The following is an 18,281-nucleotide window of genomic DNA, read 5'->3' as shown; positions in this document are numbered from 1 at the left end:
CGGGGTTACACTCAAGAACCCCAAGTGGTAGGTGAATTTCCGCAATGCTGGGACTTTTGTTACCTAAATATTAACATTGTCATAAGCCTTCCACACAGCTTTCACATACACTTATAAACACTTACTTAAATCACTTTATGCACAATAAAACCGAGGTAATTTTAATATGAACACCTAAATTGGTACTCAATTGCATTTTAAAATCTGCGATACATTGAGACTGCAGTGTGAGGGTGTGTAAATAAGGCAAGATGGGTAAATAAAGGGGCAGCAAAACTTAGCATTAACGTAGGTAGCAGCATAAAGCTAATACTAACGTAAATAATCCTGCGCCGACAAGAAGGCAAGATGGGTAAATAAAGGGGCATGATTGGGATTGGCAGCAGGTGTGTGTCCTAATCAGCAAACATTGGCCGTTGTGTACACTCAGCACTCCGAGAAACGAGAAAGTAAAGAAGGAAGGAAGGAGCCTTAGAACAGAACTAAACACTAAACATAGCAGAATAGTAACATAATCATCATGGCAGCCTCGAAAAAGAGGATTCAATCTCCTTCATAATTAATTTCCTCTCTTTCTGGACTAACTGGGCTAGCTGGTCTCTCCGTTTATGCGCCTGCTGGTAACTGGAGTCCAAGGTGTGTGTGGAAAAGCCGGGGTCAGTCTTGGCATGGTAGTGTTAGAGGTGGGCGGGGTAGAAAAAGACGTTGGTGTCTTAGTTGACGCTTCTTCTCTTGCTTGTGCTCGCCCCGTCTCTAGTTTTTGAGCGCCAATAGCGATTGTGCCACGCCAGGCTGAGCACATTGACAGGATGAGGAGATGGATGTGCCTCAGAAGACAATCCCCACTCAGCTCAGCTCAGCTGGTATGTTATCAGGGCCAGCCGTCTTATTGGGCTTCATTTGTTTAATCGCTTCCTGAGTATCTTCAAGCGAGGACGGGAGACTCATCCATGATTTGTTTGGATGTTGAGGGATCTCACGAATGCCGTCTTCTGAGACTTGGGAAGGCCAGTTGAGGAGGTCTTCAAAGTGCTCCTTCCACCGGGCTAGAATAGCATCTTCGTCCTTCAGGAGTGCTTGACCATCAGCAGAGCTTAGAGGATGCGAGGAGGAAAGTGTCTTACATCGATGGTACGCATAGTTTGGAAGAAGTTCCTTGTCTTGTGTTGGTCGACATAGCCTTGGATTTCTTTGGCTTTCTCGATCCACCAGTCGTTCTGGAGCTTCCGGATGTTGTGCTGATCTGAAGCCTTGATCTTACAAAAAGCAGCTTCCTTGCTTTTAGATGTTTTTCCATGCTAAGCGAACCTTCTGTTTTTGGTCAATGAGATCATGTATTGCAAGGTCATTCTCATCGAACCAATCTTGATCGCGCCGTTTTACAAGGCCTATGGTTTCACGAGCAGTTGAGTTGATGGCACACCAAGAGACCTCAGGCTCTGAAGTGTCATGGTTGACATCCTGGAGACGTTGAGACAGAAGAGAATGGAAGTGAGATGAGGTGTTTGGATGCAGAGACATCGCATGCAGTCTGGATTTTGGCTTCAGGCATATTCGCAAGGAGGAGAAGGTCAGTCCAACAATCATCAGCCCCTCTGAGGGCCTTGGTGATCCGAACCATGCCTCTGTCTTTCTTTTGAATTATGACATAGTCGATCAGGTGCCACTAGCATGAGCGCGGGTGCATCCATAAGTCCTGGTCTCTGGTGCTAAGCCTGAAGATGGTGTTGGTTATGCCAAGATTAAATTCTGCACATAAATCAAGTAGTAGCAAGCCATTACCAATACCCTGGTTACCAATGACGCCATGCCAGAGTTGATGGTCTTTCCCTACTCGTGTATTAAAATCTCCCATTGGAGAAGAAGTTGGTCATGCATTGGCACAGCAGAGAGGAATGTCTGAAGATATGCATAGTAAGATTCCTTCACAGACACTGATGATAGAAACGTGTCCATACTGGAGAGGGATGCAAAGTGTTGTGGAGAAGGTTGTGCATCCTCACGACAGAGTTGCAGATGGTAAATCCGACTCTGTGAAGTCGAGGCTCCTCCGCAGTTTTCCCTTCCCAGAAAAAACGTGTATCCTGCACCGGTTTCCGAGATTTGGCCTTCATCAGTTAGACGTGTCACACTCAGGGCTACAGCATCAATGTTGTACCAGGCGAGTTCCGTTGCTACAAAAGTACTTCGACGTTCTGACCAACTACTGTTGTCACTGTCCGTGAGGGTGCAAACGTTGAAGGAGATGTGGCGAAATAGCCTAATAACAAACAAGACAAGATCTGTTCAACAGGTCATGACAGGGAAACACTCGAATGCTCAAATAGTCACCAAATTTATTTCGAAAAAATGTTTCTGCCTTGTATCACACACACATGCACAAACAGGAGACAAATTGTGTGTCGGCGTGCTGATGACTGCCTCCAGTCAGAACCAGCAGGGTGGGGGAGTGAACGGGCCGGCTATATTTAAATTGTTAACTTCCTTTAATGTAGGCAGGATTGTTTGCCAGCAGCAGAAAGACAAACACTCGTCCTGGCACGCCTGCGCTCTTGTCACAGTGCGTGCCGCGTCTGATGTGCAACCTCCAAATTAAAAACGACAGAGCGGGAACTTGACCTCCAGGTGGTGAGAAAATAGCTCAGTCCGATCAAAGACGGTTAACAGAGCATCGCGAGAGATTATGACACTTTACGTAAGTCTGAGAGTGGGCTTTACAGCAATAAGAAAAAAGAGAGCAAGGATAAATTGTGTGAGAGGGTGACGTGTTGGAGAACATAGAAAAGATGGCTGTCAAAAGAGAGAGATCATCCGTCCAATGCTGCAAAATTGGTCCTGTGCCTGTTGTTGGCGGACGATAAATGTCCCCCCGCACACTGTAAATTACAGAGCTGAAGATCAATAGATGCATGAAGGAGGAATGGCTTCATTAGTTCAATGGAGTGTGTGCCTCAGAGAAGCCATATAAAGGGTTACAGCGGTTTGAAAAATAAATCACTGCAGGCATTGTGTCACGCTGCTTGTTGCAGGAAGGAGTCACATTCTTCTCTCAGTCTATTGATTGCTGATGTTCCACTAAAACGACGCGCCGCACTAAAATACTTCGCCATTCTGTTGATGGCTTGGATTGAATTTGAACATTTCAAGTCTTTTTATTGAGAGTGTTTGTGTACGACGCATTCAGCAATGACAATTAGCATGGTTGCCTGCAAGCTTTTGTCCATGCCTGTATACAAACAAATCAGCAATTGATTTTTTTTAGTATAAGAGTATATACTGTAATATGCCAGTTGATTTTTGCTTCAAAGCGTTGTCATACAGTATACAATGGAACCTCAATTTAAAACTTAATTGGTTGACTGCGTGGGTTCCCTCCGGGGACTCCGGCTTCCTCCCACCTCCAAAGACATGCACCTGGGGATAGGTTGATTGGCAACACTAAATTGGCCCTAGTGTGTGAATGTTGTCTTTCTATCTGTGTTGGCCCTGCGATGAGGTGGCGACTTGTCCAGGGTGTACCCCGCCTTCCGCCCGATTGTAGCTGAGATAGGCTCCAGCGCCCCCCGCGACCCCGAAGGGAATAAGCGGTAGAAAATGGATGGATGGATGGTTCTTGAACAGGGTTCGTAAATCGAAAAGTTCTTACAGTAAAGCAAATTTCTACATTGGAAGTAATATAAAATGAATAATGGGTTCTAGTCTCAATTAAAGTCCATATTTTAGTTAGGTTTGTACACTTTCAACACAATATAAAGTGCTATACAGTACTGTTTACTAAACAAACATAACAGGCAGGTGACAGATTGCTTACCTCTTTATTAACAAGTCAAAACAACAACGGCAAGCTAAGCTGTCCTGTATGCGCTGCTCTGCCAACTCATGCACACACACAGAAGTCCCTTTGGTGCCCTCACAAACGATCAGAAATCACACATATCCTTTAACAAACATATTGCTGCAATAGCAAACATTAAAGAAGTAAAATCCACTTACATTAACATCGGCAAAAGAGCGGCTGACGAGAGGAGAGAAAAGAGCAGACAGAAGGGGAAAAGGGAGAGGACTGGATGTTAGGTGTGTGTGTGTGTGTGTGTGTGTGTGTGTGTGTGTGTGTGTGTGTGTGTGTGTGTGTGTGTGTGTGTGTGTGTGTGTGTGTGTGTGTGTGTGTGTGTGTGTGTGCGCGTGTTCTCGGAAGAGAAGCCGCTGAACAAGTGGTAGTCTTCCCCTCCGCTGTGATCTAAGTCTGCTTTGGCATTTTAACCCAGAAAAGTCAGTTCTCATCACAATTAAAAACTTGCTGTGGTACAAAGTCTGCTTCTTCAATTTCTTCGATACGAGCAAGCACAAAATGGCTGCCAGCGAGACACAGACTGAATGAATGAAGCGTTCGTACACAGAGACATGGATCGCACACAGAGGCATATCTGGCTCGATCAAAAAGTTCACAAACAGAGGGGTTTGTAAATCGAGGTTCCACTGTGTAGTGTAGTGTGTGTACCTCGGTTTTTGTTAGTTCCAAAAGGTCAGAATCCTACTTAAACCAAATCAGAAATAATGTAAATGTGATGATCCGTTTCCCGGATCATGTTTTGCTTTGTTTAGTATTTCCTTAGTTCTTGATTTAGTTCGGTTTCAGCAACCTGGTTTGTTTCTTTGTTGCCATGGGCGCTGATTTACTGTCACCTGATTCTGATTAGTGGTCGGGACGCTCACCTGCTCCCAGTCACTAATCAGAGAGCTATTTATTCCTGCCTCTCGCCACACTTTGTCTGGCTGTTTTATTTGCAACATGCGACAGTTGGTTCTACCTGCTTCTGGTTCCTGTTTTTGGCTAATCTTTTGCTAAGCTTTAGCGTTGCTTCCCGTGCCATCGGCACCATCATGGCTAGATTATGAAAATTAAAAACATTTCTCACCTGCACGCTGCTTCCGGAGGACCATCTGCAACTTGGGGAAACAATTACCGCATAACTATGCGACCACCTGGTAACAGAAAACAGCCAGCAAGTAGTTTTCCCATAGCAGACATGGAGGAACTGGACGAAGAGACGTGGCTGGTGCTTAAGGCGATGGAAGCGGAGACCTTGCGCTATTCTCCCGAGGAGATCGACAGTCTGATGTGGGGTCCTGAGGGTTTGCTGGTCCCCTTCGACTCTGTTTGGCCTGACGACATCGTCACACCGCCGTCCCGGACTCGTCAGCGAAGGCAAAGGCCATTCGTGAAGGCTTCGACTCGCTGCCAGGACGCGCCGACCCCTCAAGCTCCTCCTCCGGATCTAAGCAAGCCACAAACAGCCTTGTCTTCCTTGCTGCCGATGTTTGGTAATCCCATCGATTATTTACCAAACACTTCATCTGTTAGCCAGATCAATACACGCTCCGATGACGTCAAGCTGCCGGCGCGCTCCGATGACGTCAGACAGCAAGGTTTTTTTTGTTAAATTGACAATAGATCACTACCGGAACCTTTTTTTAAAGACAAGATCACCAGGTCAGTCTCTTCCCCCAAAGACTCAAACTCTGCCCCCAGTGACTCAAACTCCGCCCCCTAGCACTCAAGCTCTTGCCACTATGACTCAAGCTCTGCCCTCAAAGTGACAAGTTCCACCCACTTCACTGGCTTTTCCCTCTTCGACTCCACGACAACCCCCTGTTGGGAGTTTACATGGACATTGTGGACGACTTAGAAAGGAGGAACATTCAACCCCCCTCCTAACATCCCCCTTCCCACCCTTGGCGTCTGTACCTGCAATCACCAGGAGCATCTGGTATCCGCATCTGACGGGGGGGCTAGGGCTGGTAGCTTTGCAACTGGGGAGGCACAGCTGCGTCCAGGGAAGCTGCTACCTCCTGCTCGGCCCCCGCTGCCTGTCCTGCCTCCTCTGCCTGCTGCGCTGCCCCCTCCGCGGCCTCCTCTGCCTGCTGCGCTGCGGCCTCCTCTCCCTGCTGTGCTGCGTCCTCCGCGGACTCTTCCACCTGCTGCGCTGCAACCTCCACGGGCTCCTCCGCGGGCTCCTCCGCGGGCTCCTCCGCGGGCTCCTCCGCGGGCTCCTCCGCCTGCTGTGCTGCGTTCTCCGTGGGCTCCTCCGCCTGCTGTGCTGCGTTCTCCGTGGGCTCCTCCGCCTGCTGTGCTGCGTTCTCCGTGGGCTCCTCCGCCTGCTGCGCTGCGTCCTCCGCGGGCTCCTCCGGCTCTGAACACGCCAACAGACCTTCTACGACGCAGCCGCCATCCTCGTCTCCAGCGGCTCCTTCTACGACACAGCTGCCATCTTCATCTCCGGCGGGCCGTCCCACGGCGCCCTCATCTTCATCTCCGGCGGGCCGTCATCTTCGTCTCCGGCGTGCCATCCCACGGCGCCGTCATCTTCGTCTCCGGCGGGCGGTCAAACGGCACTGTCGTCATCGTCTCCAGCATTGTCGCCTACTCGACCTCCAGCTGGCTTGCCGCACAAGTGCCCATCAGGCCGCGGCTCCCTCAGTGGCCTATTCATGGACGCCCTTTGCGCCAACAGCAGCATAAATCCAATGAATCTGCTCCAGACACACAAAATTTCAACAAAAACACATTTTATAGAGACTGATTATAGTTTAACATGCAGGAAACAATGTGAAAACATTTAGATAATGAATTAAACGAATAAATTATCATTTTACATCCCTTATCGTAATTGAAGATTCTTCTTTGCAAAACATGGCGAGGGGAAAGCAACCCAGACCACAGTTTTGTACTTTGCCACAAGTTCTTTCTAGAATTTCAATGGTCGGACTCTGCGCTTCTCCGTGATATACGGGTTATTACGGTAATCTACGTCACAGCCACTCAGATGAGGCACCAAGCAGTGTGGGCGGGCTTTCTTCTTTATTTTCATGTACATTCTGGGTTTCTCATTCGGTAAAAAAAAAAAAAAAAAATCCATTCTGTTTTTTGAGGTGGTCTGTCATAACGTTTTTAGCATCCAATCTGACATTATTGTGAGTTTTTGTATTAGTGTTCCTAAAAAAAGGGATTCATGCCTTTTAATCACCTCTGGCAGACACTGTATTTATTTTTAGTCCCCCGGCTGACAAGCAACTAGCAGCTGTGTCTCCATACAAAGTGTGGAGCCTCTCTCTTAAGCTAATAACATTCACCTCCATTGTGGTGAATAAACTGCATTTGAGTATAAATATCAGTTTCCCCCAGAAAATGTGTTAGTTAATTTTTATAAGGATTTTTACAAAATTACATTTAATAATACATTTATTTGTGATAAACCCACTTTAGCACAGGTGTAAAATAGTGACATGTTATTTAAAACATGTCAAATGGCCCTCAACATCGTCGGGAAATTATGTGTGTCAATAAAGCACTTTGAGGTATTTTAATTTTGACAGAAAAAAACACATTTAATGCAACTGCAGTTTTACTTAACTCAATATTATTTATTACAAGAAACTACTCAAAGCATTTTTGATACAACCCTATTTAAATACATCTAATAGCTAAACTAACCTAAGCTCACAAACTCTGAATAATTCCCTGGACACAGGAGGACTTTGAGGGCAAAAATCAAAGGATTTAAATGAGTAGTAGATAGTAGTTTTTGCTTGTGTACTATTAACTTTGTTTGGTCCAACAATTGTATGTAAAAAAAGAGAGTTAGGAACTAGTTAAAATGTTGTGTTGATATCATTATACTGTCCATATATGAATTGAAACATTTACAGTTAATACATGTGATCTGTATTATTATTGGCTAATCTCACTCATAAATGGTCGGGATCGGCATCATAAAACCTGATCAGAACGTCCTTACTACTCACATATGAGGAAAAACCCAACTTAATTTTGTCCATCTTTCTCTCTTCCTTCCACCTGCTGATACAACCTCCCATGCAGGATTTCAGGGGGCGACATGTGAGCAGAAGGTGGATCCGTGTGCGTCTCGGCCTTGCCACAACAATGGAACCTGCCACCCTCAGGGTCCAAGTCCCCTGGGGTTTGGCTGCAGCTGCACGTCTGGTTTCACTGGCCCCACTTGTGCCCAGCTGGTCGACTTCTGTGCTTTGAACCCGTGTGCCCACGGAGTGTGTCGCAGTGTGGGCAACAGCTACAGATGTCTTTGTGTCCCAGGTGAGACGTCACATGTCACGTCTCCACAAACAAGTGGAACTCATTCTTTGATTTGATATATATTTTGACATATGTTGATCCTCTTTTTGTGATCCAGAATTTTACCAGCGCAGCACAGTATCCAGAAACATAACAGCTTAAAACATCCTGTAGCCTGTAGAGGCAGGCTTTCAAAATGAAAGCACACCAGAAAAACACCACAATTTCACTACAGTAATTCTGTTACCTCATGTTTCCTTGCATGTAAAGAAAGAGAAAAAACTCTATGGAACTACCAGAGTAGCACAGCTTCCCCTTGTAGCCTATAGAGGTAGGCCTTCAAAATAAAAGCATATCGGTAAAATACCACATTTTCACTACAGTAGTTCCGTTCCCTTTTTTTACTTAATGTGAAAAAGAAAAACATTCTGGTACTACGAGCAGCACAGCTTACAGAAAAGCTCAACAGAGTAAAACATCCTGTAGCCTTTAGAGGCAGGCCTTTAAAATAAATGAACACCAGTAAAATACCACATTTTCACTACAGTAGTCCATCCCATCCATCCATTTTCTACCGCTTATTCCCTTTGGGGTCGCGGGGGGCGCTGGAGCCTATCTCAGCTACAATTGGGCGGAAGGCCCATCACAGGGCCAACACAGATAGACAGACAACATTCACACTCACATTCACACACTAGGGCCAATTTAGTGTTGCCAATCAACCTATCCCCAGGTGCATGTCTTTGGAGGTGGGAGGAAGCCGGAGTGCCCGGAGGGAACCCATGCAGTCACGGGGAGGACATGCAAACTCCACACAGAAAGATCCCGAGCCCGGGATTGAACCCAAGACTACTCAGGACCTTCGTATTGTGAGGCAGATGCACTAACCCCTCTACCACCGTGCTGCCACTACAGTAGTCATGTTCCCTTATTTTTACTTTCATGTAAAAAAAACAAAAAAAACCTTTGGAACTACCAGAGCATCACAGCTTCCAGAAACAGAACAGTGAAAAACACTGTGTTGCCTGTAGAGGCAAGCCTTCAAAATAAAAGCACAACAGTGAAATGCCACATTTTCACTATAGTAGTCATGTTCCCTTATTTATACTTTCATGTAAAAAAGGAAAAAACAACTCTGGAACTACCAGAGCAGCACAGCTTCCAGAAACATAACAGTGAAGTGAAGTGAATTATATTTATATAGCGCTTTTCTCTAGTGACTCAAAGCGCTTCACATAGTAAATCCCAATATCTAAGTTACATTTAAACCAGTGTGGGTGACACTGGGAGCAGGTGGGTAAAGTGTCTTGCCCAAGGACACAAGGGCAGTGACTAGGATGGCGGAAGCGGGGATCGAACCTGGAACCCTCAAGTTGCTGGCACGGCCACCAACCAAGCCATACCGTCCCAGTGAAAACTCAGTAGTCATGTTCCCTTATTTTCCCATATTTGAACTTTCATGAAACCAATCCCTCTCTAATACTATCAGAGCAGCACAGCCTCTTAAAAAATTGACGTAAAACATCCTGTAGCCACTAACGTCAGCCCTTCACATTAAAAGCACATCAGTAATATTATAGCAATGATGTTACCTTATTTTCCCCCTATTTTACTTTCTTTAAAAAAAAAAGAAAATATCCGGTATTGTACTACCAGAGCAGCAGAGCTTCCGGAAACATCGATGTGAAACATCCTGTAGTCTGTGATGTCAAGCCTTCAAAATAAAAGCACCATTCTTTAATATGTACAGGCTGAGACAATTTGAGAAATAGTTTCAAAATCAAAAGCTTTGTTAGGAAATGAAGGAGTTCCATGTAATATGCAGACATGAATTGTATTGTCCAATTGCACAAATGACTCACCCCAGTCCTTCTTATTTCATCTTTTCGTTATTTTGCACTTTGTCGTTTTCTTCCAGCCAATTCATTTCTTCCTCAGTTGTCTGGTTGCCATGGAAAAGCAGTTGCAGTGCAAGGCTGTGTGTGTGTGTGTCAATTCGTTGGCTGTGACTACTTGCTGGTTGAGCAGACATGGCCCCTCCAATCCAATAAAGCTCAGCCTAATAAGACTGGTAAAACCGGTGGCTCCAAATTAGCATGCCAGACATCACACTAACACACACACACACATCAAAATGTCAGCCGGTGTTTGAGGTAATGTGTGTGTGTGTGTGTGTGTGTGTGTGTGTGTGTGTGTGTGTGTGTGTGTGTGTGTGTGTGTGTGTGTGTGTGTGTGTGTCAGTAGCTGCCGGGGATCTGAAATATGGAAGAATCTCATTCCCCGACTTCCTGTAATACATCAGAGAATCCCATGCAGTCCCTAAGCTTCACCACAGAAAGCAGAAAGTCTTTAAAAAGAGCAATTGACATTTGATTGGCATTTCTCTGAAAGGACCCACCAGGCTTTCACTGGCCCTCTTATCATTGTGCTCATCTGTGTTGTGTTCAATGGAGTCAGCACACGTGCGTCACAACATAAAACACACATTTAAAACAGCGCTTTTGCAGCTTTAAGAAAGATGAATGTAATAACTGTATGCTTTTTTTGTGGTATGAGTTTTGGAAAGGTTCTTTTCTGATGCTCCTGAGCACCAAAAAGCACATGAATGGATGATTTTTTTTTTTAGAGAACCCTGACCTCAAAGAGCTTTAGTGTGGTGACCTCTTACCTGGCGTAATAGCCAGGTCCCATTATTTTTGTCTATATGGTGCATTTAGTGTCATCAAATGTCTCATTGGCTTTGGTGGTTTAATGGTTTCCATGACATTTAGATATTGAAAGGGTAAAAGAAAAAACATTTTTGGGTGTAATGATAGATGTTAAATCCATCCATCCATCCATTTTTCTACCGCTTGTCCCTTTCGGGGTCGCTGGAGCCTATCTCAGCTGCATTCGGGCAGAAGACGAGGTACACCCTGGACAAGTCGCCACCTCATCGCAGGGCCAACACAGATAGACAGACAACATTCACCCTCACATTCACACACTAGGGCCAATTTAGTGTTGCCAATCAACCTATCCCCAGGTGCATGTCTTTGGAGGTGGGAGGAAGCCGGAGTACCCGGAGGGAACCCACGCAGTCACGGGGAGAACATGCAAACTCCACACAGAAAGATGCAGAGCGCAGGATCGAACCCAGGACCTTCGTATTGTGAGGCAGACGCACTAACCCCAACCTAAAGTAGCAAGAAACACGTCATTAATGAATAAAGCAAAACATGTCCTCGACAAAAATCACTTCATATTCTTTACTGCTCGCTAGTGTTACCATATCTGAGTTATTGTGCAGAAATATGGGGAAACAACTATAAATGTGCGCTTTATTCATTAACGATGTTACAAAAAAGATCAGGTAGAATAATACATAATGTTGGATATAGAGAACATGCAAACCTTTTATTTATTGAATCAAAAATATTGAAATGCAACGATTTGGTGCATTTGCAGACAGCTAAAATGATGTACAAAGCAAACTATAACCTGCTACTACCCAAGAATGTACAACAGTTTTTCTCAACAAACGAGGAGAAGTATAACCTTAGAGCAGGAGTGTCAAACGTACGGCCCGAGGGCCGGATCAGGGCCGCGAACAGGTTTTATCCGGCCCATGGGATGAGTTTGTTAAGTAAAAATTACCCTGAAATTTTTTTATGAAAGAAACAGCTGTTCTAAATGTGTCCACTGGATGTTGCAATAGCAATTCTTTGTATCTTTGTAGATGATGCTACATATGTACAAAATAAACCACGTGAGTACATCGGTCGAGGAAAAATGATCAAACTACATAAATAACTTCCTGTAATTTGATTTTGATATAATTATTTTATCTTGATAGATTGAAAATTAACACCAATGAGTTGACTAATGAACATTATCACATAATTTATTCAGAAAATATAAACAACGACAAATAAAAGTATATATACTATTAACTGCAACAGGTAATTGTAAAAAAACAACAACATTATGATTTGTACAATTTCAGAATGTGCTTGTTCTATTTTTAAACAAAGAGGATTCTTAATAGGACTAGTTGTTAAAGATCCCTAAATATTCAGCACAACAATTAAATGGGGTTGGAGATGTCCTCTTGGGTAGGGTGGAGTTTGGCAATAATCATGTGGTGCCACCAGTACAACACATCTTCAGTTGTAGAAAACAATATAGCTCGGTTGGTAGAGTGGCCGTGCCAGCAACTTGAGGGTTCCAGGTTCGATCCCAGCTTCTGCCATCCTAGTCACTGCCGTTGTGTCCTTGGGAAAGACACTTTACTCACCTGCTCCCAGTGTCACCCACACTGGTTTAAATGTAACTTAGATATTGGATTACACTATGTAAAAGCGCTTTGAGTCACTAGAGAAAAGCGCTATATAAATATAATTCACACTTCACTTCACAATCTGGAGTTGTCTTTATTTTTAAATTATCGTGCCGTGATTTTAACAGTCTGGCCCACTTGGGAGTAGATTTTCCTCCATGTGGCCACCGAGCTAAAATGAGTTTGACACCCCTGCCATAGAGGAAAATCAAATTTAAAAGATTTGTATGTTCGTACAACTCTTAAAACCTTTAGCATATCAGTATGTGGAATTAAATTATGGAATAGATTAACCAAAGAAATCAAACAAAGCACCAATATGATTCAGTTTAAGAGACTGTTCAATCTATGTTCACAAAGTACACGGAACAATAATTATGATGAACATCTTGAACCCTTTTTCTTTTTTTTTCTTTTGAGATGAAGATTATTTATGTATTTAATATTTGTTTACTTACTATGGTATGTTATGTATTTATTATTTATTTATTCACTGTTCTGTTACAGAGAACAAGGACATGGGATAAAATTGCTATGTATGAAAAGGGGTAGGATTAAATAAACTCTGCTTTTTCCTACTCCTTTTCGGACGTTCTGTAATGAAACAACTGGAAATATGTGATGCATTACATTGTATCGTATGAATGTTGGAAATGAACTGAACTGAATGTATTCTGTTGTGTGTCCTATTTAGGCTACCACGGTTTGTACTGTGAAGAAGAGTACAATGAGTGTCTGTCTGCGCCCTGCCAAAACTATGCCACCTGCCGGGACCTCATCAATGCCTACGAATGTGTTTGCACGCCACAGTTTGAAGGTGTGTCGACAATACACATCATTTCATTTAAAAAAAACTAACTACGAACTAATTATGTCCGTGTGTGTTTGTGCAGGTAAACATTGTGAAATTTACAAGGACCCATGTCTGAAAATGAAGTGCCTCAACGGAGGTCACTGCGAGAGTGCAGGACTCAATGCTTCCTGTGCCTGCCCACCTGGATACATGGGTAAATGTTGCTTCTGCTTGGTACTACTGGCAAGGTTGTTAGTGTACATTACGAGATGACTGATGACATTTTAGAAATGAGTAAAAAATCCAGTTCTTAGCACAGAATTTCCTAAAGGGAGCGTACAAGTTCAAAAAGTACTGCACTGAACCGCACTGGTTCATGTATAGTTGACCTCAGAAGTTTACATACCCTGGGAGAATTTGAAGAAAGCCCTCACTCCAAATGACTTTGTTCCAGAAGTTTTGAGGCTTGTCTCTGTGCTGTTTGGCATAATGTAAGCGGGATACTTTGTGACATTTGCGCAGAAATGGCTTTCTTCTGGCGACTCGACCATGCAGCCCATTTTTCTTCAAGTGCCTCCTTATTGTGCATCTTGAAACAGCCACACCACCACCATGTATTTCAGCTGAAGTTATTTGTGGATTTTTCTTTGCATCTCGAACAATTTTCCTGGCAGTTGTGGCTGAAATCTTTGCTGGTCTACCTGAATCCCTCATTTTCCACTTCTTAAAGGGGAACATTATCACAATTTCAGAAGGGTTAAAACCATTAAAAATCAGTTCCCAGTGGCTTATTTTATTTTTCGAAGTTTTTTTCAAAATGTGCCTGATTTTAACCATCGTTATATACACCCGTCCATTTTCCTGTGACGTCACACAGTGATGCCAATACAAACAAACATGGCACATAGAACAGCAAGGTATAGCGACATTAGCTCGGATTCAGACTCGGATTTCAGCGGCTTAAGCGATTCAACAGATTACGCTTGTATTGAAACGGATGGTTGTAGTGTGGAGGCAGGTAGCGAAAACGAAATTGAAGAAGAAACTGAAGCTATTGAGGCATATCGGTTTGAACCGTATGCAAGCGAAACCGACGAAAACGACACGACAGCCAGCGACACGGGAGAAAGCGAGGACGAATTCGGCGATCGCCTTCTAACCAACGATTGGTATGTGTTTGTTTGGCATTAAAGGAAACTAACAACTATGAACTAGGTTTACAGCATGTGAAATACATTTGGCAACAACATGCACTTTGAGAGTGCAGACAGCCCAGTTTTCATCAATTAATATATTCTGTAGACATACCCTCATCCGCGCTCTTTTCCTGAAAGCTGATCTGTCCAGTCCAGTTGGAAATGCATCTGCTTTGAGTGTCGCAGGATATCCACACATTCTTGACATCTCTGTCGTAGCATAGCTTTCGTCGGTAAAGTGTGCGGAACAAACGTCCGATTTCTTGCCACTTTCGCATCTTTGGGCCACTGGTGCAACTTGAATCCGTCCCTGTTCGTGTTGTTACATCCTCGACAACACACCGACGAGGCATGATGTCTCCAAGGTACGGAAAACAGTCGAAAAAACGGAAAATAACAGAGCTGATTTGACTCGGTGTTTGTAATGTGTTTGAGAAAATGGCGGATTGCTTCCGGATGTGACGTCACAACGTGACGTCATCGCTCCGAGAGCGAATATTAGAAAGGCGTTTAATTCGCCAAAATTCACCCATTTAGAGTTCGGAAATCGGTTAAAAAAATATATGGTCTTTTTTCTGCAACATCAAGGTATATATTGACGCTTACATAGGTATGGTGATAATGTTCCTCTTTAATCTGCGTTTGAACACTGCTGATTGGCATTCTCAATTCCTTGGATATCTTTTTATACCCCTTTCCTGTTTTATGCAGTTCAATTACCTTTTCTCGCAGATCCTGTGACAATTATTTTGCCTTCCCCATGACTCAGAATCCAGAAACATCTGTGCAGCACTGGATGAAAGATACAATGGTCTGTCAGAAGCCCAGAAACTCACTGACCTTTTATATACACACATTATTTACAAACAGGTCACAGGTGAGGATTGGAACCTTGATTAGCCATTCAAACCTGTTTGTGTCAACTTTTTTGCATGTTATCAGGTCAAAGTCACTGGGGTATGTAAACTTTTGATCAGGGTCATTTGGGTACTTTCTTCTGTCATTTTGATTTAAAAAGAGTAAACACAGTTGTTTGCCAATAAATAGCTTGACACAACCATTAAGCATGAGTGGAAGAAAGGTTTTTGTGTTATCATTCATATTCTCTGAAGAATGGCCAAGAAATCATACATTCTCCCAGGGTATGTAAACTTATGAGCACGACTGTATAGACTCCCGCGGGACACCATGACTAGGTTCTACATGCAAAGTGCAACCTACTACTACCAAGATGTTGTTTTACTTGACGCTTGCTTTTTCTGTACTGTTCATTCCCTCTTGGATTTTGCAGGCTTTTTTTGTGATCGTTGCACAGAAAAATGCCTGAATTTCTGGCAGTCTTGGTGCTTTTGCAATGTTTTAAAACATATCTGTTTTTTCAATAACATTGAGGGGATTATTATGATGCGTTCAAGAGTCTTACGGCCTGAGGGAAGAAGCTGTTACAGAACCTGGAGGTTCTGCTACGGAGGCTGCGGCACCTCTTTCTAGAGTCCAGCAGTGAAAACAATCCTTGGTGGGGGTGGGAGGAGTCTCTGCAGATTTTCTAAGCCCTGGTCAGGCAGCGGCTTTTTGCAATCTCCTGGATAGGAGGAAGAGGAGTCCTGAAGGAGGAAGCGGAGTCCTGAGTCCTGATACAGCTACAAAAGATAGATAGATACATAAATAGTACTTTATTGATTTGTTCAGGAGAGTTCCCTCAGGAAAATAAAAATTCCAGCAGCAGTGTACAGAATTGAAATCGAAAGTAAAACAAAGACAACAACAAAAAAACATATACACTGTGGTGGCCTCTGCGGTTGTTCCAGGCCATCTTCTGCTGGGGTGAGGGGGAGCATGGCCAGAGACAGGAGCAGACCCAACAAAGCAATCAAGAGAGCCGACTCCACTCTCGGCCGGCCACTAACTCTCGGCCAGGGTACAGTCCGCATGGATGAGCGAGGATACGTCTCAAGAGACCGAGGTGTCCGATACCTGCTCATTCAGCCAAGACACTGTGAAGCTTGTTTTTGTCGACGCTCAGCTCCAGCTCCGCAGCCGTGTCTCTTCATCCGCATCTCCTCCAGTCTCTACAAACAAACTCAGTGTGGCAGAGACCCAGCAGCTGGTCTCCATGGCCAAAAGGCTCCCGGGAGGCAGATCCAGAAGTTCACAAAAAATCACAGCAGAAGTCACTTAAGTGCCACCCTTTGTCACACAGCCCCGAAGGGTGCCGAACCAATAAATAAGAATAAAACAAATAACCCACATGAAAACAAGATGGAAACATCAGGAACACAAAAGGATGATACAAGAGCACAGAGCTCCTGGAAAAAAAAAAAAAAAAAACCACAAATATGTAGGGGTTAAAACATTTTGATTTTCAGACTCACAAGCGATGTTCGCGTTCCACCACAGTGTTGCATAGGTGCAAAATAATTTGCCACCACTCACATAGAAAACATCAGAAAACTGACTTTGTATGTAACATTTGTTGACAAATGTGATGACTGTATAACATTCTCGTTTGAGTACAATCAGCTAAACAGACTCAATAACTCCACGATGATGTCTTGGGGAACTAACTGAGGAATTTTTGAAACTGGAACGATACAAAAAGAATGTCGTAACTTAAAAATACTAAAACAGACACTAGTAAATATGTTAGCATATTAGCTAAGGCCAACCACGCTAGCTTCATTACATTACGATAGCGCGTCAACATATGCATGAAAACACTGCTATCAGTATGGATTGTTGAAGTTGTATTGTAAAACTAACAAACATTGCTTGGAGTGATGAATGAATAAGCCGTACAGGTAGAAACGCTATTAATGACTAGTAGACGGAGCGGCACTTGTACTTCCTGTTCAAGGCACGAAACAGAAGGAAATACTGTAGACTTTCAACGCGCTGCACCTGCAGTGAGCATATTCGTCCAAAAAATAGCACAAACAATAACATACCTTTTCAGTCTATGTGTTGGTGTTACTACTAGGTAAAAATCCATAGATCAGCCTCACCTTTCTAACAGCTGCATGGTTCAAAGTAGAGATGTCCGATAATATCGGACTGCTGATATTATCGGCCGATAAATGCTTAAAAATGTAATATCGGAAATTATCGGTATCGGTTTCAAAATCATCGGTATCGGTTTCAAAAAGTAAAATGTATGACTTTTTAAAACGCCGCTGTGTACACGGAAGTAGGGAGAAGTACAGAGCGCCAATAAACCTTAAAGACACTGCCTTTGCGTGCCGGCCCGGTCATATAACATCTACGGCTTTTCACACACACAAGTGAATGCAAGCATACTTGGTCAACAGCCATACAGGTCACACTGAGGGTGGCCGTATAAACAACTTTAACACTGTTACAATTATGCACCACACTGTGAACCCACACCAAACATGAATGACGAACACATTTCGGGAGAACATCCGCACCGTAACACAACATAAACACAACAGAACAAATACCCAGAACCCCTTGCAGCACTGACTCTTCCGGGACGCTACAATATACACCCCCCGGTACCCCCTATACCCCCCCCCCCCCAACCCCGTCCACCACAACCTCCTCATGCTCTCTCAGGGAGAGCATGTCCCAAATTCCAAGCTGCTGTTTTGAGGTATGTTAAAAAATATAATGCTCTTTGTGACTTCAATAATAAATATGGCAGTGCCATGTTGGCATTTTTTTCCATAACTTGAGTTGATTTATTTTGGAAAACCTTGTTACATTGTTTAATGCATCCAGCGGGGCATCACAACAAAATTAGGCATAATGATGTGTTAATTCCACCACTGTATATGTCGGTATTGGTTGATATCGGAATCGGTAATTAAGAGTTGGACAATATCGGATATCGGCAAAAAAGCCATTATCGGACATCTCTAGTTC

At 43.7% G+C, this 18,281-nt stretch overlaps 1 protein-coding gene across 1 annotated transcript in view; it reads left to right on the top strand.

Annotated features, from left to right (window-relative positions):
- The window catches only part of dner (delta/notch-like EGF repeat containing), a 114,986-nt gene that overhangs the window by 86,247 nt on the left and 10,458 nt on the right, over nucleotides 1–18,281 (top strand). Inside the window, exons 8-10 of the mRNA XM_061925682.1 lie at nucleotides 7,880–8,113; nucleotides 13,105–13,227; nucleotides 13,304–13,417. Of these exons, the coding sequence (XP_061781666.1) occupies nucleotides 7,880–8,113; nucleotides 13,105–13,227; nucleotides 13,304–13,417 (471 nt within the window). The remainder of the gene's footprint in view (nucleotides 1–7,879; nucleotides 8,114–13,104; nucleotides 13,228–13,303; nucleotides 13,418–18,281) is intronic.

The sequence above is a fragment of the Nerophis lumbriciformis genome, linkage group LG30, assembly GCF_033978685.3.
Source record: "Nerophis lumbriciformis linkage group LG30, RoL_Nlum_v2.1, whole genome shotgun sequence".
Taxonomy (NCBI): domain Eukaryota; kingdom Metazoa; phylum Chordata; class Actinopteri; order Syngnathiformes; family Syngnathidae; genus Nerophis; species Nerophis lumbriciformis.
This window is presented reverse-complemented; position numbering and strand designations above follow the sequence as displayed.